General features: G+C 36.1%; 1 protein-coding gene across 1 annotated transcript in view; it reads right to left on the bottom strand.

The window, feature by feature from the left end:
* Nucleotides 1-323: 323 nt before the first annotated feature.
* Nucleotides 324-25546, bottom strand: part of NFS1 (nitrogen fixation S (NIFS)-like 1) — a 39103-nt gene continuing 13880 nt past the window's right edge. The window contains exons 2-4 of the mRNA XM_089796859.1: nt 10706-11046; nt 3103-3480; nt 324-1089 (exon numbers count right to left, since the gene is read on the bottom strand). Coding sequence (XP_089652985.1) covers nt 762-1089; nt 3103-3480; nt 10706-11046 — 1047 coding nt within the window. The 3' untranslated portion in view covers nt 324-761. The remainder of the gene's footprint in view (nt 1090-3102; nt 3481-10705; nt 11047-25546) is intronic.

The following is a 25546-nucleotide window of genomic DNA, read 5'->3' as shown; positions in this document are numbered from 1 at the left end:
GAAATATTTTAGATAAGAAATACAATGGATGTTTGCAGGTGAGATGTAAGTAAATCATATAAAGGGTTTCCTCAGTCCCAAGAACAAACTTTGTGGAGGCTTTTTGAATCAGCTCCCAATCTTGCACTTCCAATAATGTCTAACATTAAATTCAATCTTGCACTTCCAATAATGTCTAACATTAAATTCAAGTTTTAATCTCTCTGACCTGTATTGAAAAATCGTATACATGAATTATCCACGTTGATAAATTTCAGAATATTCAAAAAAAAGCTACAGCTATAAGCAGAAAGAATTCTGCACGGTTATTGCACAATTGATGATTTAAGCAAAAAGAATTCTGCATGATTATTGCACAATTGATGATTTCCAACATTGCCTGTGAAGAATATGTAAGCAGAAATAATTTCAAGTAGTGCACAAGGTACACGTACAGTCTGGATAACATGAAGCATTCTACTAGAAACAGTTAAAATACAATCATGGGGAATATAAAACACAAACACGGGGAATATATAATAGACTGAAATATGCCTCCAAAAATAAAAACACTATTCACTAGCATATTGTACATTATATTGCTAACAGAATTATTAATTTACATTAGGATGAACAGACATCTATATGAACCCTACAAATTATTCCAGAAGGGCACCTGAGAAGGCTTTAAAATTCAAAGATTCTTTAGCACATCACGAACTTGAGAACATTCATAATGCAGACCCATCAGCTGCAGAGATACCCTGATTTATAAAACATAATCAGTGCTGTGCCCACTGAATGTTCTTAATATCAATTCCCTCCTGTACCATTTCCCAGAGTGGGCTCATTTCCCGCAGTTTCTGAACCTGATCAACAGTGAGACTTACTGCCTTGTCAATTTCCTCTGCTGTAGAAAACCTTCCAATTCCAAATCTAATAGAAGTATGTGCCATATCTTCTTCAACTCCTAAAGCCCTCAGAACATAAGAGGGTTCCAAACTTGCACTAGTGCACGCACTACCACTTGAAACTGCAACCTCCTTGAGACCCATTAACAAGCTCTCCCCTTCAACATATGCAAAAGAGATATTTACATTCCCAGCATACCTGCCAGGGAAAATCATACAAGGGAAACGAATAAGCATAGAATATTGGTGAACCTTTCAAGAGTAAGGACCTCTGTTAGCCAGCAGAATTATTTAAGATTTAATTCCCTTCCCTGCCCCATGGACAAGAAGTTGATATAGGATGTCATTTTAAGCAATTAGTTGAAAATAAATATTATAGGGTGGGGGGGTACACATATGAGCAGGAACTTGATGCCTGCTTACACATTTTGGGCTATTTTTACTATAAAATACAGAAAACTTCAGATAATCCTGTCTTCATTAACTTCCATATCTAACCCTTGCCTCTAGTTGATTTAGTTGCCATATTATAAATATCTTTAAACATTAAACATATTTTCTTGCTTACAAACTAATAAATCTTAGGTACATAATGTATTTATTATTCTTCAAGTCACATACTAACTCTATGTCTACTGCAAAGCAGAAATACAAATTTTTTACCTCAGTAATGTTACCCACTCAAAATTGTACTAGTATGCACAAGCATGGAGGGAATTTTAAAAAGAAACTGTAACAAAAATAATGCTGGAGAGTTATAGACAGTCATCACATGTAAAGTCCTATTCTGAGAATTTATTTAGCACCATAAACAGTCGGAATGGATATTGGAGAGGAACCATGCATAAGCTGAGAGGATGATGCAGCTACACAATTGAGCAGCTGCGATTTAATTTGGCTGGAATGATTTCCTACTGCTAACTAAAAATATCCTGTGTGTTGAACAATGTGCAAACTTAACATCATAGAAGATGGAATGGTTTCGGTGCCTTAAAATATTTGACTTGTTGTACTCTGACCTATAAAAAGTGGAGAATTTCAACTGGATGAAAAAAGGAAATGAGGAATATGTACCTCTGGATCCTCTATAGACTGATATTTGGGACTATTCGTATCTTCCTTAAAAACAAAATAAAAAGAAAATTCACGATGGATCTGTTCATAAATCTGTTTCAATGAAGTCATGGAAAAAGATGAAATCCTTACCATTGTGCATAATGTGCCTGTATCATCAAGTCAGTCTTGGATTGAAGCACGAGTTATCCATCAAAGCATAATGGCTACAATGGGCTACAGTGAAGATCTCAGTTGCAGTTTTGCAGATAACACAGAAAACCAAGTTGCTACTAATGAAGCTGCTACAATGAGAGCAATGCTGAAAAAGATTCGGATACAAACATCAAAACAGGGCCAAGTAGCATATGGATTAACATGTTCAGAGAGCACTATCCTCTTGGCCGATTTGGCTTTTTCTCATATTCCAGGAGTTATTTGATTTCCAGAGTTCCTGTTTATTACTCTTATTAAGTTATTAGTCACTTCTAGCTAGTTCAAATGGGATAGCCTAGGCCATAATGTATTTCAGAGTTCAGAATTGTTAAAAGATTACAGTTTTCTTTTAAAGGTCTGTCTTCAAAGCTAAGTCACAAGGTTCAAATTGGACTTCGAGAATGGCATCCATAAATTTAGATGAAGTTCCACAGAGATAAAAATTCGAAAAGAAATTTGACATAAATCAGCCTTACATAAATTTATTTGTTTTTTAATTGTAAGTAATACATCCACAAAACAAAATAACTCAATGTTAGTTTAAAATAAGATGATATTATATTAAATATCATTAAATTCGGATGAAGTTTGGCACAGGTAAAAATTGCCAAAATTTGAGTTTCATAGATGAATGTTGACTAATGCGGTAACTCAGCTTAATAGTATGTTTGCATAGACTGTACAAGAGCTTTGCATACAAAACCTTCATCTATCTTTATAGCCTACCATATACAAGTTAAATTGACATGGCACAACCAGGAGATTGGATCCATTAATAAATGTACAAGCTACCCTAATTAGTAATTGGGGGGAAATCATGTGCTATTTCTTGAAAACCCAAGTTAATGTCATATCCCAGTTTTGCAAAATGATAAATCTAATCTTGAAATTCATGAAAGAATTGCCAAGTGGAAATAATAAGCCCATAAAGCTGCCCCCGTACCTGTGCTCTGTACTGCCATTGACGACAACCCCATCGAGCTTCTCCCTAACTCCGTTCAACAAACGGTCCTGCAATTGTGTCACATGCCTTTGATCGAAGCTCATTTCTTTTACAGACAATTCAGCAGCAGCTCCCATTCCGACAGCTAATGGTGTTGGGACTGTGCCACTTCTTAAACCCCTCTCTTGCCCTCCACCATTCATCTGTGGCTCAACTCGAACACGAGGCCTCCGCCGCATATAAAGAGCCCCAATACCTTTAGGGCCATAGATTTTGTGTCCACTGAGGGACATTAAATCAACCTTCATCTCATCTACATTGACAGGAATTTTTCCAGCAGCCTGTGCTGCATCAGTGTGAAAGAAAATTTTGTGCAGCCTGCACAGGAAAAAAAATAATTGCTAACCTGTAATATCTTGCATGGTCATTTTCAGATTTTCATTTCTAAACATTCACCACTCTATATATTTGCCGTATTCCTGTGCAAACAATTTTAAATTTTGCCAATTAAAAAATTGTTACTTTCCATTGTACCTATACATCAATTTTATTTTCTTCATCAGTTGAAAACCAAATTCGTGATTAAGACAAGTTATTTTCAATGTCAATTAAATATCAAGATTTTTCATATTTCTACTAAAAGATCAGTTTCTCCCCCAATTAAAAATCAAGATGTTCCACCCTTTATAAGAAAAAAATTTATTTCAATCATCAATTGAAAATCAATATTTGTCATAATTTCTCTATAACAATTTTTAAGATTTGAAACTTTCCTTAAAACAAAATTGTAATATGCTTATGCTTTCCCTAGACTTCTGAAATTAACAATTTGCAATGGGAGTATTAAGGATAGCAGACTGAAATATGACCATAATTACTTAGTTGCGTTGTATGACTCTCCCCTATGTTAGTTACGAATTCATCCCTGCAACTTCCCAAGTTCACATAAAATGTGTTTCCAATCCAGATTGTAGTTGGGTGTGAGAAGGGATAGAAGCAAGGGATCAGTTTAGCTGAGTTTATCCACAATGAACCTGTGACAAACTTTGACAGATTTTTCAACTCCACAGAAAACATGGCATTTTTCTAAAATGTTTTTTCTTTTTTACTATCTTCTGCTACTGAGCATACTGGAGATTCCTATACTAACAGAAAACACTATATTAACATTTTGAAAATTGATCTTTTTTTTCATTTCTATATTAGTTGAAAATATAAGGCTGTTCTCCATTGAAATTCCTCCTGTTACTGCCTGTTCTTTCTCTGGATATCAGAGACTGCTGACAACATAAATTCTCCCAATGAAAACAGAGTTGGTGGTCGAAGCCCAAGGATCCACAAAGTTGATGATCTGGGAATGCTAATGACATTACTTATGGATAATGAGAAATATGTGAATTAGTTCTGCAAAGCCACAGACAACTCCAAATCCATTTATAAATTTTGACTTATTCACGTAAACTTATTATTCATAATATTACTTACATAACAAATATTATAATATATCATTTACATTAACATTTAATCACAAGACAACCCAGCAAGCAAGGCTTTTGACAGGCAGATCATTTCTACACTCTGCTACCTCAACAAATGCTGTGAACCCACTTAAGAGATATGTGATGAAAATCATAACTCTCAATGTACTTGCATTGGGTGAAATGCCTGAATTGTCCTGTACATCGCAAGCATTATTGTTGCTTGACATTTCAACTGTCATCTTTCTAAGCTTTGGTTTTCTTTCTTTTGTTTCAGATTCCTGAAAAAAAAAATCCAAATGGATTTAGGTTGTACTTTATTGTCACCTGTTGTATTATTAGAAATTACTATGAATAGCTTACTTTGGTTCAGTTATGATGGGCCCACCAGTGTGGATTGCTGTAATGGAAACCCCAACTTCTATTATCTCTAGCGAGTTTCAGTCAAGATGTGTACAAAAAGTTCTTTATGCTGGTGGAATAAGATTATTTCCTAGTAGTTAAACTACAGGGTATATCCACACCTTATCACTTTACTCGGGATATTTACACTTTGTCTCATAAGATTGAAAACATTTGTTACAACCTTACGTTGTCCTATGTCTCACCTTGGTATTTACAACCAAAGGTCTATTGGACAAATTATCATTGATGTCAAAAAGCAAGGGGCATGGAAGTAGCTGACTTCGCCATAAGGAGGAAGAATAAGTGTTGATTTGGGATAGACTATAGCAGTTTTGGAACAGATATTTGGATTGGATTATCAAGAAAGGAGTGGGCAAATTGTTGAAGCTCGTCCAAGGATCTAGGGCAGATCCATTAATACCATTACCATCCTACATCTTGGAGGTTGGAGCCTTCTACATGACAAGTTTTGATGTCGGAGCCTCTTATTCAAGAGATTGGAGCTACTAGCTAATTTGGAGCTCAACGGAGGGGATTGGTGTCTCCTGTAGGTAGGAGCCTATGAAGTTGTAAGAAGTCATTTATAAGGAGCAATATTTTGCCGCAGTTTTCTTCCACAACGGTTTCAACTTTCCCATAAAATCATGGGTTAATTTTGTCTCCTCTAGTTAGAACTTAATTGTGTGAATGCTTATTCATTGCTTTGAGGTTACTCAATTTAGAACTTGATTAAGTTGATCTTACTGAATCACCCCCTGCTACAATAAGTGTCTTTTCTTCAATTGGTATCAAAGCGGGTTTCTTTGAAAAAGCCTAGCTTGAAGGAAAGATCTTAAGAACACAAATGGTGATCCATGAAGGGTATTCCTCAAGCCGAGCTCCATTGTTTGATGGGGACACCTACACTTTTTTGGAGTTTTAGGATGCACACTTATTTAATGGCTCCTGGACTTGATATATGGCAAGCAGTTGTGGATGGCTATGTGGCACCATCTACTCCACCTATTGATCAAGCCAGAAAAAGAGCATTCGAGAACAATGCAAATCTAAGTGGACTAACCAAAAATGAATTAGTCAACTATCATGCAGTGCACATCAACAAAAGAAATATGGGAAAAGCTTCAAAAGACTTATGAAGGAGATGGCAAGGCGAAAAAGGTTAAGGATCCAATCCGTAGGGGGCAATTTAAAAGCCCAAAGATGAAGGGAGAAGAAAATATTGCCACCTACTTCCTTTAGATGAAGTTGTAAACAATATTCGTGGCCTTGGAGAAATGATTGACAATGAGGTTCTTGTACAAAACATATTACGATTTCTTCTTATGAGATTTGATGCAAAAGTTTCAGTCACCAAAGAAATGAGGAACTTGAATACCTTGAAGATGGATGAGTTGCATTGCATTCTTACGGCATATGAAATGAGGATCGAGAATAGAACGGCATCAAAGCAAGAACCTACCTTTAAAGCATCAAGAAAAATCAACAACAAAGTTCCAACATTAAGCAAAAGCTCACGAGGTGAAGATGAAGCCTACTTTGTGAAATAAATTTAATAAACAATCCAACAGGTGAAGGTAAGAATACCATTAAAATGTTTTAATTGTGGCAATATAGGTCAATATGCTGCCAAATGTCCACAGGTTGATAGTGTAAACAATGAAGAAGAAAAAATATATATTAAGATAAAAAGACAAAAAAATATTCAACAATAGCAAGAAGCCACAAAATCAAGGAAAATCCAAGAAGAGTTTTTCAAGACAAAAAAATGCCTATATGCCCAAGGAAGTAATAGCTTATCTGAAAATGATGAGAGCTTTCCGCAGAGAGGAAGATAAGAAATCCTTTTCATGATCATGAAAAGAAAAGGAGAAGTTCCAAGATGTCAAGACAGAAAATAAAAAATCTCTAGATGGTCTTAGGTAAGAACTTAATCATCGCTGTTGATGAAATCAGTAGTGTCAAGAAAAGACACCCAAAGCTAAAAGATCAAATTCAAGATGGTGAAAAATCTAGGAAGACAATTATGGATTCAAAGACTCAAGCTAAAGAAGCCAAATGCATTATGTCTTGAACAAGGAGCTAAGGGGAAACATCTCGGCATGTGAGAAGCTTGAATCAATGATTGTTTCTCTAAGGAAGGAGCTAAATAGGACCAAAGAACGGTTGAGCAAAAACATGAAGATTTACGAGAGTTTAGATATGTTAGAACAAGTATCACCCTTTGTCAAAAGTGGTTTTGGCTTTACTGGAAAAAGTTTGCATATCACAAAGCACTTGGCTAGTAAGAATTAAGCCACAGCTCTCAAAAGCTCCCCAAAGGAAGTAAGGAGGTGAGAAAAGAAGAGAACCAGAAGGAACCAACCAAGAAAGAAGATAAAGGCTTGTAATCTCAAAGAACCAACAAGGACGATCTCAAATGTACATTCACTAAATGAAAGCCGTGCACTACCAGGTTATGTTGAAGTTTAGTAGCCGCAGGAGCTATCTTCTTACCTGAAATGATTGCATCAGCATACAGGTTGTGTGAATGTGATGCCTATTCTCTATGATGCATATTACTTATTTATGGCCAGGTGACTAGACTGCGAAGAGTATTACACCTTGAAGGCTTATCTATTTGGAAAGCCATTGCTACCTTTGTAGAGTTACAAGACTCCAGCTCATGGAACAGCATACTCTTTGTAACTGTCATCTGTTGTGTGATGCAGCAGTCAAGTATCAAAGCACTCTCTATTCATTATCTTGGCTATCCAAATTGAAGAGTTATTCTAGCATAGCTCTTGGACTTCAAAGAGTATGTGGCTATTGATGTCTTTGATGAGGAACAATTCATCCATATGGAAAGTCTTGTCCTTGCTGTCATTAAAAGGGAATGAAGAATCTTAAACTTGAGGATATGAAACAGTAATGCTTGATAACTATCATCAGTTCATGCAACACAGGAGTCAGAGATCACATTATCTATCATTCTTGTTTTATTGTATTCTGAGTATTGCATGACATTCGTGGGTGACATGACTCTGATGACAGATTTGTCGTCTTTCATTGGATATTGGATATTGTTGTTTTGCAGAGCATATGATCAAGCTACGGCCATAACATTGCTTCACGAGACTATTGTTTTTATAGGTTGTGGCTGTAGGAGTCTACTGAAACTTCGACGTTGTTGATCAGCATTGTTCAACTTAGATATTTACTCATTTAGTACGTGTTTGTGGGAGATAGTGTAAAGGTTGTTCATTATTATTTCTGTTGCAGCATTCATTCTGTGTGTAGTTGCGAGTTCATTATTTTGTAAAGGGAGTTCTGTGGTTTCTTTATGTGTGTGAAAATTCAAGAGTCTGAGAGTTGTGCACTTAGACTCTTTTGTTATTATTCAGAAAAGGAGTACTTTTTGGTATGGTTGGGTTTTTCCTCAAGTAGGAGGGTTTTCCCAGTGCATCTCTGGTGTTCTTATGTTTTTAGATCTGTTATTTATTTTTTATGCTAATCTGGTCCAAAATTTTAACAGGTTCAACTATTATTTTCCTCACTATTGTTTCCCATGCAATCAAAATGCTGATAGAGCATTAGAATGTAGAGTGCATATAAGAAATAATTTCAGATTGTCCAAGGGAAACTTCAGCTCATTTACTCATCCAATGGATTAAAACATCATATTTTATATGTGTAACAACTTTAAACACGTAGCTAAGTTCTGCAGAAGTATCTTTGTTATGCCACCAAAACAAAATAAGGACGAGGTTCATGACAAGGAGGATAAACCAAACATAGTTCAAAAAATGGAAGAGCAATAAATAAAGTTATATGCTTGGAAAAGTTGTTTTACTTGCTCAAGATGAGAGAAACCAATGGTACGTAGATAATGGATGATTAACTCATATTGTTGGTCGTAAGAGAAAATTCCTCTTTGAAGAAGGTGGATGAAAGAAAGGTAAAATGTGGTGACAATGTTACAGCCAACTTAAAAGGCAAAGGTGCAGTTACTCTGGCAATCGAAGAACCAAAACAAAACATGTTTTATTAGTTGAAGGACTAAAGCATAATCTAATAAGTGTGAGTAAAATGTGTAACAAAGGGCACACCTTCACATTTCATTCTAGAGAATACAAATTTATGAAAGATGGTAAATTAATATCTTATGCCTACAAAATGGATGGAAATCTCTACATTCTTAGTGAGGTCCACAATGAATATTGCTACATGGGGCAAGAAGATGATGGTTGTGGTACAAGAGGATGGGACATTTAAATTTTGCCTATATTGTGAAGATCAGCAAAAAGGAAGCTGTAAGAGACATGCCAAAAATAACAAAACCATCAAATTCCATTTGCAATAAGTGTCAATATGGGAAATAGAAAACTAATGGCATTGAATCTATTCTACATCATAACCTTTGGAACTCATTCACACTTATTTGTGGGGTGGGGGCCACAAACACAAAGCTTGCAAGGTGAGTGTTTTCCATGTCGTTAATTGATGATTATTCACAATGACATGGGTAGCTACCCACAACATTCATTTTGAAGGCACAACACTTCCTGAAGGTTTTTTCAAATGGAAGGGCAAGCTAAGCGGGCTTAATCTTGGAGGAAACTCATTGGTTGAGCATATTTGAGTTGGAGCAATAATGGGATGAGACCTTTGGAGGAGGTCCAATGCTCTACCCATGTGAGAACCACCTAGATGCGAGGAGTGCTAAGTGTTCTTTTCATTCTCATAAGAGATAGATTCTTGCGAACCACTAGCCATGAATCATGGGTCAATGAGTTTGACTCAAAAACTACACACAATTGATTCATAATAGCAATACCACAATTTGACTTGTTGTGGAAAATACCTCCTACTTATCGATTGATGAGCCAAAGGGGCTCTATAATGAATGCTTCATAAGGCACAACATTTGCCTAAGGTTTTGCAAATGGGGTAGTAAGCTAAGTGGTTTTTGCCTTGGAGGAAACTCCATGTTTAAGCATGCTTGTGTTGGAGCAACACTAGAATGGGTGACCTTCTAAGAAGGTTGAATGCATCACCCCCATGAGCATCACCTAAATGCAATGAGTACTAAGTGTTACATTCCTTCTCATAAGAGATGAGTTCTTGTAAACCACAACTCATGAAACATGGGTCAACCAGTTGAACTTATAAACTACTCAGTTCAATCCTACTAGCAATATCACAATTTAATTTGTTATGGAAATGCCTCCTACTTATCAAGTTTAATAAGTAAATATTATATATTTAATTGTAATCAATTGATATGTTTATCATGAAAGTAAAATCTTCTTCATCATAGTATGTAACAAAATATACTTAAAATGTCTGAAGTTCTACTTACTATTTTGTTTATAAAAGCAGTAAATATTTGAAAAAACTATTTCCAAAATTTACTCCATATTTAATCATATAATTGTTTATAAAGCACTATCTACTATTCTATTTTATTTACTTATGTACGACTACCGAGTTATTGCTTTAAAAGTATTTTATTCACTATAGTTGTTAAACTCTCTATCAGCCAGATCAATTAATTTGGTTTGTATTTTTATATTTTGTACATCATCTCTGAGTCTTTAATTGTTTATTTTAGAGACAGTGGCACCATTACACTTCCCTTGTTGTCACTGTACTTGTGCTTCTTAGCATAATAATAAGAATTTGAATTTCACAGGAATTACCATTTTTTCGAAAAATATGGTTTTCCCTAAAAGGTTTCCTACCTGCAAATTTCACCGATCTCTGCGATTGGCTGGATGACACCAATCTCATTGTTGACAGTCATTACAGAGATGAGCCCTGTATCAGGTCTTATGGCAGCCTTGAGTTCATCTAAGTTGACAAGTCCATCCTTCATAACAGGCAAATAAGTAACGTCAAAACCCTCTTGTTGCAAATGACGGCAAGAATCAAGAACACATTTGTGTTCTGTTTGTGTTGTTATGACATGCTTCTTCTTGTCTCTGTAAAAGTGCATGACACCCTTTACAGATATGTTGTTCGACTCCGTTGCGCCCGAGGTGAAAATGATCTCTTTAGGGCTTGCACCAATGAGGCTCGCAACCTGTTCATTAAAGTTTTTCAGGAATATAAATGTCTTATACAAAATATGGCAGATCTTTTATTTACAAAAAATAAAGCATTTGCATGCTATAGGTTAAAATATGACAAATATTATCTTTTACCCCATAGATTTTAGAAAATTTAATCAATTGATGCATTTTTGTATAAACCAATGCCTCAATCCCACCCAGAAATTGAATTGGTGAATGAAATCTTCCAAAGAAACCTTGGGCACAAAGAATCATTAAGATACGTAACATAAGTGGCATAGATATTGAAACCTTCACAGTTCAGTATCATCTAAAATCAAACATCTAGGAAAACTGAATGCCAAACTTTTGAGCTCAAGCCCAACTACATTGATATTTTCAATCATATTCACACTTGAACTCTCAAACCAAGATAACTAACTTTTCTTAAAACCATACAGTTCTTGAGAGTTGAGAGAATCTTCTGAACAAGTGTAAACACTCTACTGTCCTAAAACCACTTTGGCCTACAAGAGCATTAAAAGTCGGCCTTACTTGTCTTTGGAGATTTTTCTAGTTGGGAAATTTTAGCTTTTAACATTTCTCAGGAGAACTAATCAATCTAAAATTCAAAAATTTAACAAAGAAGTAGACAATCTAATTCAAAATTATACCAGCAAAAATTGGCAAAAGCACACCTATAAAATGTACACCGAGGCCTTCAACCTTTTCATAGAAAATATTGAGGTGCACTCAAGTTTAAGTTATGAACTACAAGGCAAAACATCTCTGTTAAAAATAAGAAATATATGTCTTATATATCATTCTACCAGAAAAATACATATCTTTTACTATTGGAAGCTTTAAATTTTTGCAAATTTTCTAAATTAATAAGTATGCTTTATAAGAACTTGGCGGTATATTATGTTTTGGAAAATATGATACTACAAGCACAATTTCATTTTTTGTTGAGGGATATTAGAACCACATTACTCCTTTCAAAAGCTTATGAAATAAGCCCATTTCAGGCACCCCACACTTATCCTGAGAATTGAACTTGAGCCTTGCTTAAAAATGCAAGAACACAAAACAGGTAGTATTGAAAATTTGATGGTCATATAGCTTACAATCACATAAATTTTTCCAAAAGATCATTTATTCTTACCAAATGATGATAACACAGTATACTTCAAATTTCCAAAAAAATATTGTTTTCTATAAATGGAATCTCAACCATCTCATGGAAAACATTGAAAGCATTTATTTGGAACAGGCATGCAAAGTTACATCACATAAATGAGCTAACAATAGCCGACTATCTAAAAATCAATTATGCACTTGAATAAAACAGAAAAATGACACAAAATTAGTCAACAGTTTAAAATACATTCACACTCTCGACGATTTTTCATTACAGACCTACAGAAATTTTGTGGGCAGATTCCTCCCTTGCTGGGTTTAGTGGGGTTCTAAGCCTATACTATCCTAAATGTGGACTATGAATCTACAAAGCTCATGGAATGAGGATAATTATGGGGCAGTTTGCTTAGAATTAGCATCCATAGAGCATGCTCTTTAAATGTGGAGACATTTTCTTTTTGGAAGACGCTTGTGTTAAAATTTGATCATAATGGCTTGCAATATATTTTTCTCTCTACCAATATTATCAGATGTCAGCAAATGCAGTCAGTGTTTATGACGAATTATGATACTGAAATTTCTTGTGTAAAGTTAGAGAATAATAATGTAGCAAATACCCCTGGCCATTGAAGGTAAATATCTCACCAAAATAGGTACAACAATAAATAGAACATATCTCCATTTTCCAGCATGGTACATGGTGCTCTTTCTGGACAGCACTCACAAACACTCCTTGATGTTTCTGAAAGTGGCAAAACTTTCCCATAAATTTGTGGGGCCCTTTTAACATCATAGAATAGATTAGCCCTTTTTATATTGCCCTGCCATTAACTAACTTTAGTGAAGAAATGTGCAGTGGACCTTCAAATGTGATTGGATAGCATGGCTGTAGGTAGAGAGGAAAAGCACATGCTTCTAAAGCCAATACGAATCATGGCTCATTGCCATTAGTTCTGTTAGAATACAACAATGCCTTTGTGAAACTTGAATGAAAACATGAACCGTAAGAAACTTAATGTTGAAAAAAAGGTAAAAGTGGAGAGTTGGAGGAGGCATTTTTTTTAGAACCTCAGTGTTAGGGGATTGATTGAGCCTCATTAACTGACATACGGCACATTTAAGACTTCCTATCAAAAACAAAAGCCAAGCTCCAGACCTTCTGCCTGCCAATAAAGAAATTTGGAGGCAAAAAGAATTGTTAACAGCTCCTAGATTCCTAGCCCTGCTTCTTCTGGCTGACAATGCTCCACAATTCAGGGCACATCCACTCCTAAGCCGCACTATTTTTCAGGGCAGAGATATTGGGGGACAGCAGAACATGCTTCAGGGACAACAATCCAAGAAGCTATTTTGGAGAGGCAAGGGGGCAGAGGCAGAGGACGGCATTTCACACATGCTCAAATATTACACTTGATAAATATCTGACAAAGTTAAATTTTGCTCAAAAAGGCATTGAATGTTCGTAGTGAAAGTTAAGAGGTTAAGAGACAGACAGAACGTATAATTAGTAATTATAGCAGCCCCTAAATTTAGCAGAAAAAACAGCAGCATTGAATACATGTGACGTGCGCACTTTGTTTACTCTGTAGCATAGTTGGAAAAGTCACCAATTACTTGTAAGTTGTAAAATTTACGACTCATAGCTTCTGTTAAAAACTCACCCATGATTTCATAATGCAATTTCACACTAAAAAGGTCACTACCAAAAACAATATAATATAATTCCAACATGCTCTTCAAAATAAAGGGATGTACTAGTTTACAGAGATTGGCAGCTGCTACATCAATGACCTATTCTCCAACAACAAGCATGGAGACTGCACAGTGCACAGAGTATTTTCCAAACAAATCAGTCTGTTTTTCTCTTATAAGCTCAGCTGTTTGAGCATTTTCTTCATCCATATCCTGCAAATCCCAATAAAACTATTCTAGCAAGGCAGACAGGAATGAATAGAAGTCAGATTGCTTTTAATTCTCTAAATGCATGTGTATGCCATTTGAAGCCCATGATGGTAAAAGAAATGTATGTGGAAGAACCTAGGGATTAACTGAAAATCATGGCAAGGAATATGTTGAAAATAAGGAAGAAGTCAGATGAGGTACCTGGAAACAACCACTGTCATTAAGACAAGAAAAATACAAAATCACAAAGGAGGTCTGAGAAAAAAATGGATTCTTTGGATGATGAATCTAATGAAGATATAATGAATGAAAAGCATGGACCTAACAACAATATGAAAAATGAAAAATCATTCCCATGAATAGTAGGAATAAAGAAATGCCTTCAGATACAGAAAACCATGCGGGTGATGGAATTTTTTGCATTGTTGAACCAGTTGATCCAGCTAATGAAGATGTTTAACAAACACACAACAAAAACAAAGACAATTGCAATAGTCAAGCTGCAAAATAAGATGTAGTGGAACTAAATGCTGTCCCTACAATTCACTACTAAAATAATACAGTTTCAGCTAACAATAGGTTTCATCATCATGCAATAGCACTAACACACGCTGCACATTTTGATGTTTTTGAAGTATTCTCAGCAAAGGCCTCAGCCTGATATCTAAGGCAAAAGTGACAAAGAGGGAAGAAAACACACAATCCATTCCTACTGTTTTAAGCTTGGTGGAATTAAATGCAGTGGCATTAGCACCTTGGAAGGAAAAGCTTGCTGAAAGTGGGAAATCTGTTCCTTCAATTGAGTGGACATCTGTGTGGGATAAAGACCTTAAAACCAAGACTCTACTTCCTCCACTTGATGAATTGTGCTTGAGCATTTTGTACAAACATGTTGAACTCATTGACTTACTTGAAGAAGTTCCGAATGCAACAAAGAACAAAAACACAGGCTCTCTTTGCATCACAAAAGGTGAATACTCAAGTCCTACGTATTACAATAATAGATAAACGTCTATTATTAGTTAATGGTAATCTATTTGTAATCTATTGTAAATGTTAGAATGTTTCTAATATTTAGTTAGCTGTAGATAACTGTTAGTTTTCTCTTACTAGAATAGAAAGTTTCTATCCTTTATGATTGTTTCCTAAGGAAACGTCATTTCATTCTTTTGTATATATAGACCTCTCGGTCTTTGTTAATAACAAGCAAGTATTTTACCAATTACTTCATAATATAGTATCAGAGCCAATACTTCAAATTTTTTCGAAAAAATTATAATTTCTTTTGAAATTATTTGCTAAGATTTTTCAAAATTATTTCTGAGATTTCCCACAAAAACCCATCTAGGGTTTTTTTTTTTGTGAGACTTTCATCTGTTCGAATCTTGGAGATTAGTAACTAAAATTTGCGGCATCAAAGGCGATCTGCAAAATCGCATATGCAAAATATTCGGCTAGGGTTTTCAAAGATGAATATCACCAAATTCGTCTGTAACTCGAATGATTTCTGGTTCACGTAGGGTTTGTTGATGAAATGTTTTGGCATTGCCAGCATCTCACGCAATATTCTCCTACTCACGACTGGAAAAATCATGTCTTCTGTCTGCACCCTGCAAGATTTTTTCCGAATAGTGTCTGGTTTTTGTGAGTGGGTGCGATCTGTCTGACGTCATTTTTTGGGTGTATGGAAGCTCGCAACAGGATTCTCTCTTTCACACATCTGGAGAACTCAACATTTGCATTTCTCCCATTTTTTCCTCCAAATACAATCGGGACCTTCACACAGCATTGTCCCCTTTGTCATCCGCCTATTTTTGGTCAATTTCTACAACTATTTTTGTCCAAATCGACCAGTGTTTGGAGCTCATTTTGTAGTTGGGTAGGGTTTTGTTTAAAACCCTAGTTTTTGACCTTGAATATTTTTTCTGATTACAAATTCTTAGTGGGTTTTTCGAGAGCTCAACTAGATCGTCGTCAGATTTTTCTAGGCACCTCAATTTTTTTGCCTCAATTTTTGAGCCAACGAATCCAAAAATCGACGACATATTCTTTCTAGATTTTTTGAGCTCTCTTTTGGGTACCTCTTCAAATTTTCTAGTTCTTCCATTTTTGCCTCGAAGAACATGTTACAAATACGCTTTTTCATTGGAAAACATGCAATGGCATCCTTGACAAATATTCTACTCGAGAGCAATTCCAATTCAATGGTCGAAATTATGGCACTTGGAAGTAGCTGATCATAGCAATTTTTGAATATTGGAATATCGATCAAATTGCTCTGGGCATAGATGGAAAACTCGCAGATTACTCGGCGAGTTTTAAACACTCGCCGAGTATTTAAGCTGGGTGAGTAAATCCCAGAAAAACTCACAAGAAAAAAACTCGGCAACTGGGAATCGGCGAGTTTTTACTAAAAACTCGGCGATTTTTTTTTTTAAACTCGCGGTTCAGGAAACCTGCGCCCAATGACAGCTTAATAGGGCAAAAAATCATTGTTTTTGCATTGTTTGTTGCATTTGTGTGGAGGGAAGAAGGTTTGGAGGCACTCTTAGCTGATTGCAAGTGATTCAAGGCGGATTTGAGTGGATTGAATCTTGATGTATTTAGACTTTTAGTATTTACTTCTAGTTTGACAGATTGAAACTATTTGCTATTTTGCTTCCTGCCATGAGTATTCTGCACGAGAATGCAATTTTGTATGCACTATGCATTTATATATATCTAAACTCTGCTTGTTTCTTTTGTATTCTCTTTAATTAACTTATTAGATGCATCTTCTCATTAAATTTTGCAAAATAAATGTATTTTAAATTAAATTTCAGTGGTTTTTTAAGGTTCCCGAGTTTTTTTTAAAATCACCGAGTTTTTCCCGATTAAACTTTTGGGAGGCTTGGCGAGTTTTTGCCTTTGGCGAGTTTTCCAACTATGGCTCTGGGTATTACAAAGCGTTTGACTACCCCTAGCAATGATTAGGATTCATAGGATCTAAATAATCCATAAGCAGTGATGCTTCTCAAATTATCTGTAGCTGATGATCAGCTCTCTCAGATTCTATCCAGCAAGACAACTATCGGAAGATGGGCAAATCTCAAATGTCTTCGTGAGACTTCTAACAAAAGCAAAGCTTTCTTATTGAAGAACACTCTGTTTTCCATTATCATGGATGAGTGAACCTCGCTCCAGATTCACCTAAATAGGATTCAAAAAATCCAATCAGTCGTAAGATGGAGAAAGAGGACATTGTGGTTATCACTCTCTGTGAGTCTACCAAAGTCCTACAAGTATTTTATCGAGACTCTCAACATTAGGTCTTTTGGTGTTGATTTGAAGTTCACTAATCTCTACACACTTCTACTTTAGGAAGGTCGATGGAAACAACAGTTTGGTAGCAATTCCAAATCCACCTCCACAGAGAAAGCCTTTGCTACCAAATCCTTTCAAAATAATAAAGGCAAGTTTCAATAGTCGTCTCAACAGAAGTCTTCTGCTCCAACTTTAGACAACTCCTGGAAGAAGATCATTCAATGCAACTATTGTCACAAGTTTGATCACATGAAGGTTGAATGTCGGAAATACTTAGCTGCCCAATCTAAGTAATCAGGTTCGTAGCCCAAAGCGAACAGCGCTGAGCACACTGAGCAAATGAAATCTCCCTTTTATGCCTTCATGGCTAAAAGACCTGTAGATCATGTGAAGTTGTCTACTTGGTACATTGATTCAGGTGTCTCTCGTCACTTCACCCATTGCAGAGACTGGTTTACTAACTACTAGCCTTACTCTAATTCTATTTTGTTATTTTTGGTGGCAGAGAAGAGTACACTGTTGTCAGCAAGGCAACATTCAAATTCAGTTTGTTGGGAGGAATCTCATTTTCCTCGATGTGTACTATGTTCCAGGGATGGAACTAAATCTACTCTCAATTAGTCAGTTACTACAACATTCTCCACACTTGGATGTCACCTTCAGTTCACATTAGTGTACCATCACTATTAGCGTGACTGAGTCAATCGTTGCAATGGGTCTTGAGGATCCGGTGATTCTCGAGACTTGGCTATGGCTGCTCAGTGGTCTTTTGTTAGCCACTTTGACATCAGTGGTATGAGCACTTAAATATGCATTGTCTCTCTCAGCTTGCTTGGAATGAGCTTGTCCTCAATTTGCCAAAGATTCCAACTCAGTAGCTTGGAGTTTGTGACGCATGCTAGGCTGGGAAGCAACATCGCACACCTTTCACCTGTGGCAATTCATGGTGAGCTTCTTAGGTACTTCAGCTTGTTCATGCCGATATGTGCGGCCCTGTGGACACTCCTCCTCTTCTTGGGTCCAAGTATTTTCTGTTGTTTGTTGATGATTTCAATAGAAAAATGTGGGTGTATTTTCTTAAAAAGAAATCAGATGCATTTCCTGTATTTCATAAGTTTAAACCTTTAGTTGAAATAGCGTCTGGGAAATCTATTATTACTCTTAGATCAAACAATGGGGGGGAATTTTGTTCTAATGAATTCTCTAACTTCTTGGATACTCATGGGCATCAAATGCTAGTTAACCACACCCCACACACCACAATAGACTAGTGTAGTTGAACGTCGGAACAAAACAATCACCGAGATGGCTTGTTCCATGCTCGAGCACAGACATGTTGTAAAGAAATTCTGGGCAGAAGCAGTTAACACTATAGTTTATCTTTTAAACCGGTCACCCATAGTGGCAATCAAAGGTAAAACTTCGTAAGAGCCCTGGTTAGGTCGCAAGCCCAAAATCAGTCACTTAAAGGTTTTTGGCTCCTATGCTTTTGTTTTGCATCCTTGATCCATCACGCACCAAGATAGATGCCAAGAGTCAAAAACTTGTGCTTGTTGGATATAGTGGTCTGCACAAAGCCTACTACTTGATTGACACTAAGACATTTCATCTCATGTACAGTCGTGATGTAGTCTTTGATGAGCCGTAAGGACCATTCATGCTTGTTTCTCATGTTGCTGATCTAATAGACTAGCCTATGAAGGCTCATGATTTGGGAAATGGGCTTGCATTAGGTCCACTTGATGGGAGGGCTCTAGTAGGTCCTGCAGCTCTAGTTATGCCAGTGATCCTTGTACAGACACCTCCAACTTCTTCTTCAGGATCACCTCAATTTGTAGATGCTTCACCTAAGTTTGATCCTGATTCTTCTCATGAGGAACCTGATCACCAAGAATTTTCTGATACTAATGTTGGTCATTCTCCTCTCCAGCCTAAGTGGTGGGCTAAGAAACTTGCTGATCTTCATGATGACGAGCTCATTAATGGGAGAACTGCTCGGAAAAAGAGCAAACCTATAGAGTCTATTAACTTTGCTCTCATGGCCAACATTCATAGTGTAATTGAACCTCAAATGTATTCTGAGGCCAGAGGAATTCCAGAGGGGGAACATGCCATGACATTTAAAGACCAGAGCCTGCTGAAGAATAACACCTGGGTCCTTTTTGATCTTCCACCAGGGAAGAAACCCATTGGCTGCAAATGGATTTACAAAATCAAATACAAATCTAATGGTACTTTGGATAAGTACAAAGCTCATTTAGTTGCAGTAGCCTTTTTTTAGCGTCGGGGCATTGATCATGAGGAGACCTTTGCTCCTATTGTAAAGATGAGCACCATCAATTAGTCCTAGCCATGAAAACATAGTTGGGTTGGAATGTCCATCAGATGGACGTCAAGAGTGCTTTCCTGAATGGTGATCTCCGCGAAGAGGTCTACATGACGCAACCTCTTGGTTTCAAGGTTGCCGGTAAATACCATCAGGGTCTAAGATTGGTGAAAGCTCTCTATGGCTTGAAGCAGGCCCCTTGAGCATGGTACATGAAAATTGTTAAGCACCTCTATGATCAACGCTTCAAGAGGAGTTCTTCAAACTCAAATTTGTACATCAAGACTACTGACAATGACATCATCACTCTGGTTATTTATGTGCATGATTTGATCATCACTAGCAGTTCGGCATCTTTGATTAAGGAAATCAAATAGAATTTATGCCAGTCTTTTGATATGACTAACCTTGGGCTCATGCATTATTGCCTAGGTGTTGAGGTTTGGCAACAATCTTCTAGTATATTCATCTCTAAGTCCAAATATGTCAAGGCTCTGTTAGACAAATTCTATATGTAGGATTGCAAGCATGTATCTACACCCACAGAGAAAGGTCTCAAGTTATTAGCCAAGTCTAATTCTCCTCCCGTTATTATATAGGCAACTAGTAGGCAGCCTCCTCTACCTCTTTACTACTAGGCCTGACATCAGCTTCGTAGTCAACTACATCTCACGCTTTATAACAGCTCCCAAAGCTGATCGTTGGATGGCAGCAAAGCATGTGCTTCATTATGTGAAGCGCACTTCAGATTATGGACTTCTTTACTCTCGAAGCTCTAATCCTAGACTCAATGGGTTCACAGATTCAGATTGGGTAGGATCTATTGACGATAAAAAGTCAACTTTTGGATATGTATTCAGTTTGGGATCAAGTGTTGTCACATGGACCAGTAAGAAGCAGCAAGCAATTTCTCTCTCCTATACAGAAGTCGAATACAAAAGGACTGTTAAGACTAGATGTGAAGTTGTTTGGCTTCATCAGATGCTTGAGGATATGCAGATGTCACCAGCAAGTTTGACTACTCTGTTTGTTGATAACGAAGGTGTTATCAAGTTAGCACGAAATTCAGTCTTCCATGAATGAACCAAGCATGTGGATGTTCATTGTCACTACATACAACAGTTGGTTGACAACAGGACAATAGACTTGCAGTATGTTCCTACCACAAACTAGACTGCAAACATTTCACCAAGCCTCTTGGTCCTGGTAAGTTTGTCAAATTCAAAGGACAAGTTGGTGTTGTGGATAGATTAACAATTAAAGGAGGCTATTACAATAATAGATAAAAGTCTATTATTAGTTAATGGTAATCTACTTGTAATCTATTGTAAATATTAGAATGTTTCTAATATTTAGTTAAGTTATAGATAATTGTTAGTTTTCTCTTAGCTAGAATAGAAAGTTTCTATTCTTTACGATCATTTCCCAAGGAAACATCGTTCCATTCTTTTGTATATATAGACCTCTCAGTCTATGTTAATAACAAGCAAGTATTTTACCAATTACATCGTAATACTACGATTGTTCATTACAAGGTTCCATCATCAAGCATGATATCTTACAGAGCTGATGGCACTATCTTCAACCATTGCTTTAGAGGTACTTCAGTCAGGCATGTACGAACACAGTTTAACAAATCATTTCATACAAGCTATTTTTGCCTGCTTTTTTGTGGGATTGCCTTGCTGAACTTGCATTTCACTGTACATTATTAGGGAATTGTGTTTGGAAGCATGCAATCACCTAGAACTAGAAGCAATCAAGAGTTGACCTGCACTAAAGAAAATGCACAAGTTGGAAGCACTATCAATTGCTGAGATAATCAATGTTACAGAATGCTCATTCATTTAAGCTAGGGTCTGAGATCTTTAACTACCAGATTATGGAAAGTTGACTGATGATAACTTAGAAACAATAGGTTTTGTATGTTATGGGAAGAATATCTTCATCCAGGATAATCTGTAAATTTTGATTGACACGTCAATTGCACGCCTCACTGATGACTGTAAATCGCTAAAAATCTTTTCACCTGAAAGATGTCCGTTCAGTGCTGAAGCTGTTTCTACAATCATTGCCAGTTCAGGAATAGCATATCCAATCTTCCTCTCAACAGTATAAGGAGGCTAAAGCCAAGACAGAGGAATTAAAAAAGAGATAAAAATGAGCTATTCTCAATGTACTGGCAAAGACCAACATCAGCATATAGGCTATTGTCCAGGGTTTCTTTGAACAATGATACAATTCATGGTGATTATAAAGAGAGAAGACGTGGTTAAGGCCTGGATCATTGTACAATCATGATCCTATCTTTCAAAGGAAGCATTGGCTGTAGGGAAATTGCGCCAAGGTTAACTTGTGGAATCTTCAGTATCAGCCAAGAGATCAAGCTTCTCGAGGATGGAAACCCTGAAGCAGTAGACCAGCATTCAGACTGCCACTTGAAGTGCCAGCACTGTCCAGTTCTACATGTGAGCGTGTTTAGTAAACTAAATTACGTGATGAATCTCAATTTGCATGTGCACTGTTCATCGTTATAGTACTTGTAGTTGTTTCTGGGTTGTGTGCATTTAGATTAGGTTATTATAGTGGTCTCATTGCTAACATCCTCCCGCCCTATGAATCATGAAGCTATGTCACACCAAGTTTCCAGGATGGGCAAAATAGGAGGATAGGTTTTGGAGACAGATTTTCTAGAGGCCTGTAACATCCCAATTTTGGCTCCATTTGAAATGTTCATATAACCTCTGAGGTTTCATGTGAAGTCTGTTGACAGGTAAAATTAGTTACAATCATGTGAAATGGTAAGATGGTTAATCGCTATAATTTAATATAAAGTTGGCATGCTAGTTAACCGTTATGATGATATTTTAATGTTCTTTTGGAAAGTTGATTATTCATCATGAATTCATGGGAAGTGAAAAAGCGGTTAGCCATTATGATAAATTATGATTAATAACTTGTTATGGTAATTATTATTATATTGAGGAATATGATTTAATTGTGGAGAATTTCCTTGTAGGGAGCACATCAAAGGGGTGGAATCATTGTTAAAAAAGAATTGAGCATAGAGGCACCACCATCATTGGGCAAATAGGTATGAATCTTGAATCACCATGGCAAAGGCTAATCCACTAGGCAAGCAAGAGTGTACATTGGGCAATACCCTGAGCTAATTGGACAAGCATATAAATACATATATATATTTGAAAATAATCAAATTCATGTTCAAAACCATTACCTTTGTCGTTCCGTGATGGCGTCTCCATATATCTATATATGGAGACGCCATCACGGAATAATAATATATATACATGCACATATATATATATATAGATACATACATATATATATACAAATACATACATACATACATACATACATACATACATACATATATATATATTATGATGCCACCATAATATTAAAGTAATATCTATAGTTCGTCCTTATTAATATATGTATAGGTATATACATGCGCATATACCAAGAGGATATGATGTTTAAATAAATCATAATTTTCCAAACTACGCATGTATATAGCTATATGTATTATAATAGGTGTGACTTTAGATATAAGAATAGCATGATGGAACCATTTAAAAATTATATATATATGTTTTAAAAAAGGAACTTTTTAATATTTCAAACTTATATTTCTCCATGTGAGACAACCAAGTAAATTTGGTGCCACCTCTCTTTTTCTTCTTTTAAAATCTCGGTAACTTATAAACTGATGATCTTGTAACTGTTACTTTGAGTGAGCAAGAAAGGCTGCAGCTCATTGATCCTTAAGGATAATAAATATATATCATGGCACGACTGAGGGAGGAGGAATTCCCCCACCTTACTTCTAAAGAAATTATTTTCTGTATTGAGACGCTGGTTTTTTTCTGCCTTTTGCAACCCTGCTATATCATCATAAGAATCGCTCCAAGCCATAAGTATCAACTGAACCAACAGGAGACATTGATCAGGTTATGAACTCTGCCTCCATACACCAATGATGCACTTTCTATCATTACATTGGATCTATGCGATTATGTTTTATGCACTAGTCATAAAAATCTGTTTTCAATGCTAGGAATCACGTCTATTCCCAACCATATGCTCTGTCACAATGCATCGATTTTATGATATCATATACACACCATTATGTCATCTAAGCCAATACACTTGTGAATGCTGTTATATTCATATGAAGGCAGAATTATTACATTCGTGAATGCTTGAAATCTATGTTAATCTCCGACTTACATCTGCTGAAAATTCTGCCTTATAGCTCTGATTTGTAAGGACTAGAATTATCATTTGCTCAAGATAGTACTCATGGTTTAACCGCCCATGGATAGAAATCCAGGAAATAACAAAATAATCTATATACAAATGAGAGTTGCTTTCTTCAAGGACTCACCCTGGCTGGATTAGCCAATGAATGGGGGTGAAGAGAAAGAAATCCCTGCAAATGAAAAAAACAGAAATCAGAATTTCAACACATGTATACATGATAAGTTTTATAACAAGTTCCAACAGAACATCCAAGTAAGCTCATGAATGTCCAATGTTATATTTAGTTGTCAAGTCGGGTGGTGAGTTGATATTCTAAATACCAAGATGCTCAGTTGTAGAACATGGTGTTCCACATCTATTTCTAGGTAGGGAGGGCCTTTCTCATTAGAGAAAGTGTGGGATATGTTAAGGTCCGTGGTTGAGAGGTTAAGCCTCTGACAATTCTTCCCCTTTCCACAAGATGCCAAGACATGCATTAGACAAAGATAAGTTATGCATTCAAACATTTGTTGTTAACACATATTTTACTTTTATGATGTTTTTACAAGTAGAAGATATGATGGATTGATTTATATCATTGACTCAGTTATTTCCTTTAATGAAAGCAACTTTTCACGTCAATGCAATTGGTAACCAGTTAGAGCAGTGGATCTTCCAACTGAACATGAAATATATCTATATGCAAGAGATAGGTCTATCTGATGGATTGTTATTTCTATCTTTCATTTATGTGAATATGAGCGCATCTTCTAGTTGTATGTTATTGTCATAGTTAGCAATAGAAAGAAAAGGAATGATACAATGGTATTTGATGCCCTAAATGATATAGTGGTATTTGATGGCAATTGATAGTGATATAATTATTTGTGCCCTAAGTTGTATATGTGGATTGATCTAGGTTTTGTAGATGTTACCCTAGGCAAATTCCGGTTTCAAAATTTAGGGTATGAAAAACTCATTCTATATTTACATTTATTAAGGATGCTATCAATTGTTAGTTATGAAATTTCTGTTTAACTGATTGAAACCATTAATCTCATTGACATGAACATAACTGTTATAACTGTCTTCCTATGAATATGAAGTAGTAACTGTATTTCTTTGATATGCTAGTTGTTAGTTAAGACCCGGAAAAAGGGGATGTTACAAGGCCATTCATGAAAATATCTAATAAAGAAAAGGATAAAAAAATTTAAAGTACCCTATAATTACTATAGTCACATGATAATATTGATAAAACAATCATCATGTAAATTGTAGATCCTTAATACATAACGTTAGAGTTAGATTGTGAGTTCACGAGACGCGAACAATCAGCAAAAGTTACTTGTAAATGGGCAAATGATATACAGACACACACACACATACGTATATATATCTATATGTGCGTGTGTGTACACATACATACATGAAATGCCCAAAAGGCTGCAATTTTCAACTACAAAAACAAAAACATGTGAAAAAGAACTTGTGCATTACATGAGTCTATCGCCCTTGCCTCAAGATTGCAGTGGTTGACACAAGAGACAACAATCTCCAGACTTAGTATTGAGATTGGAAATGAAACTGCCTCA

This window comes from Cupressus sempervirens, chromosome 8 (assembly GCF_028749045.1).
Source record: "Cupressus sempervirens isolate cs-2001-9-10 chromosome 8, ASM2874904v1, whole genome shotgun sequence".
NCBI classification, from domain to species: Eukaryota; Viridiplantae; Streptophyta; class Pinopsida; order Cupressales; family Cupressaceae; genus Cupressus; species Cupressus sempervirens.
The sequence above is the reverse complement of the archived record's forward strand: the minus strand, read 5'-3'. Positions and strand labels throughout refer to the sequence as shown.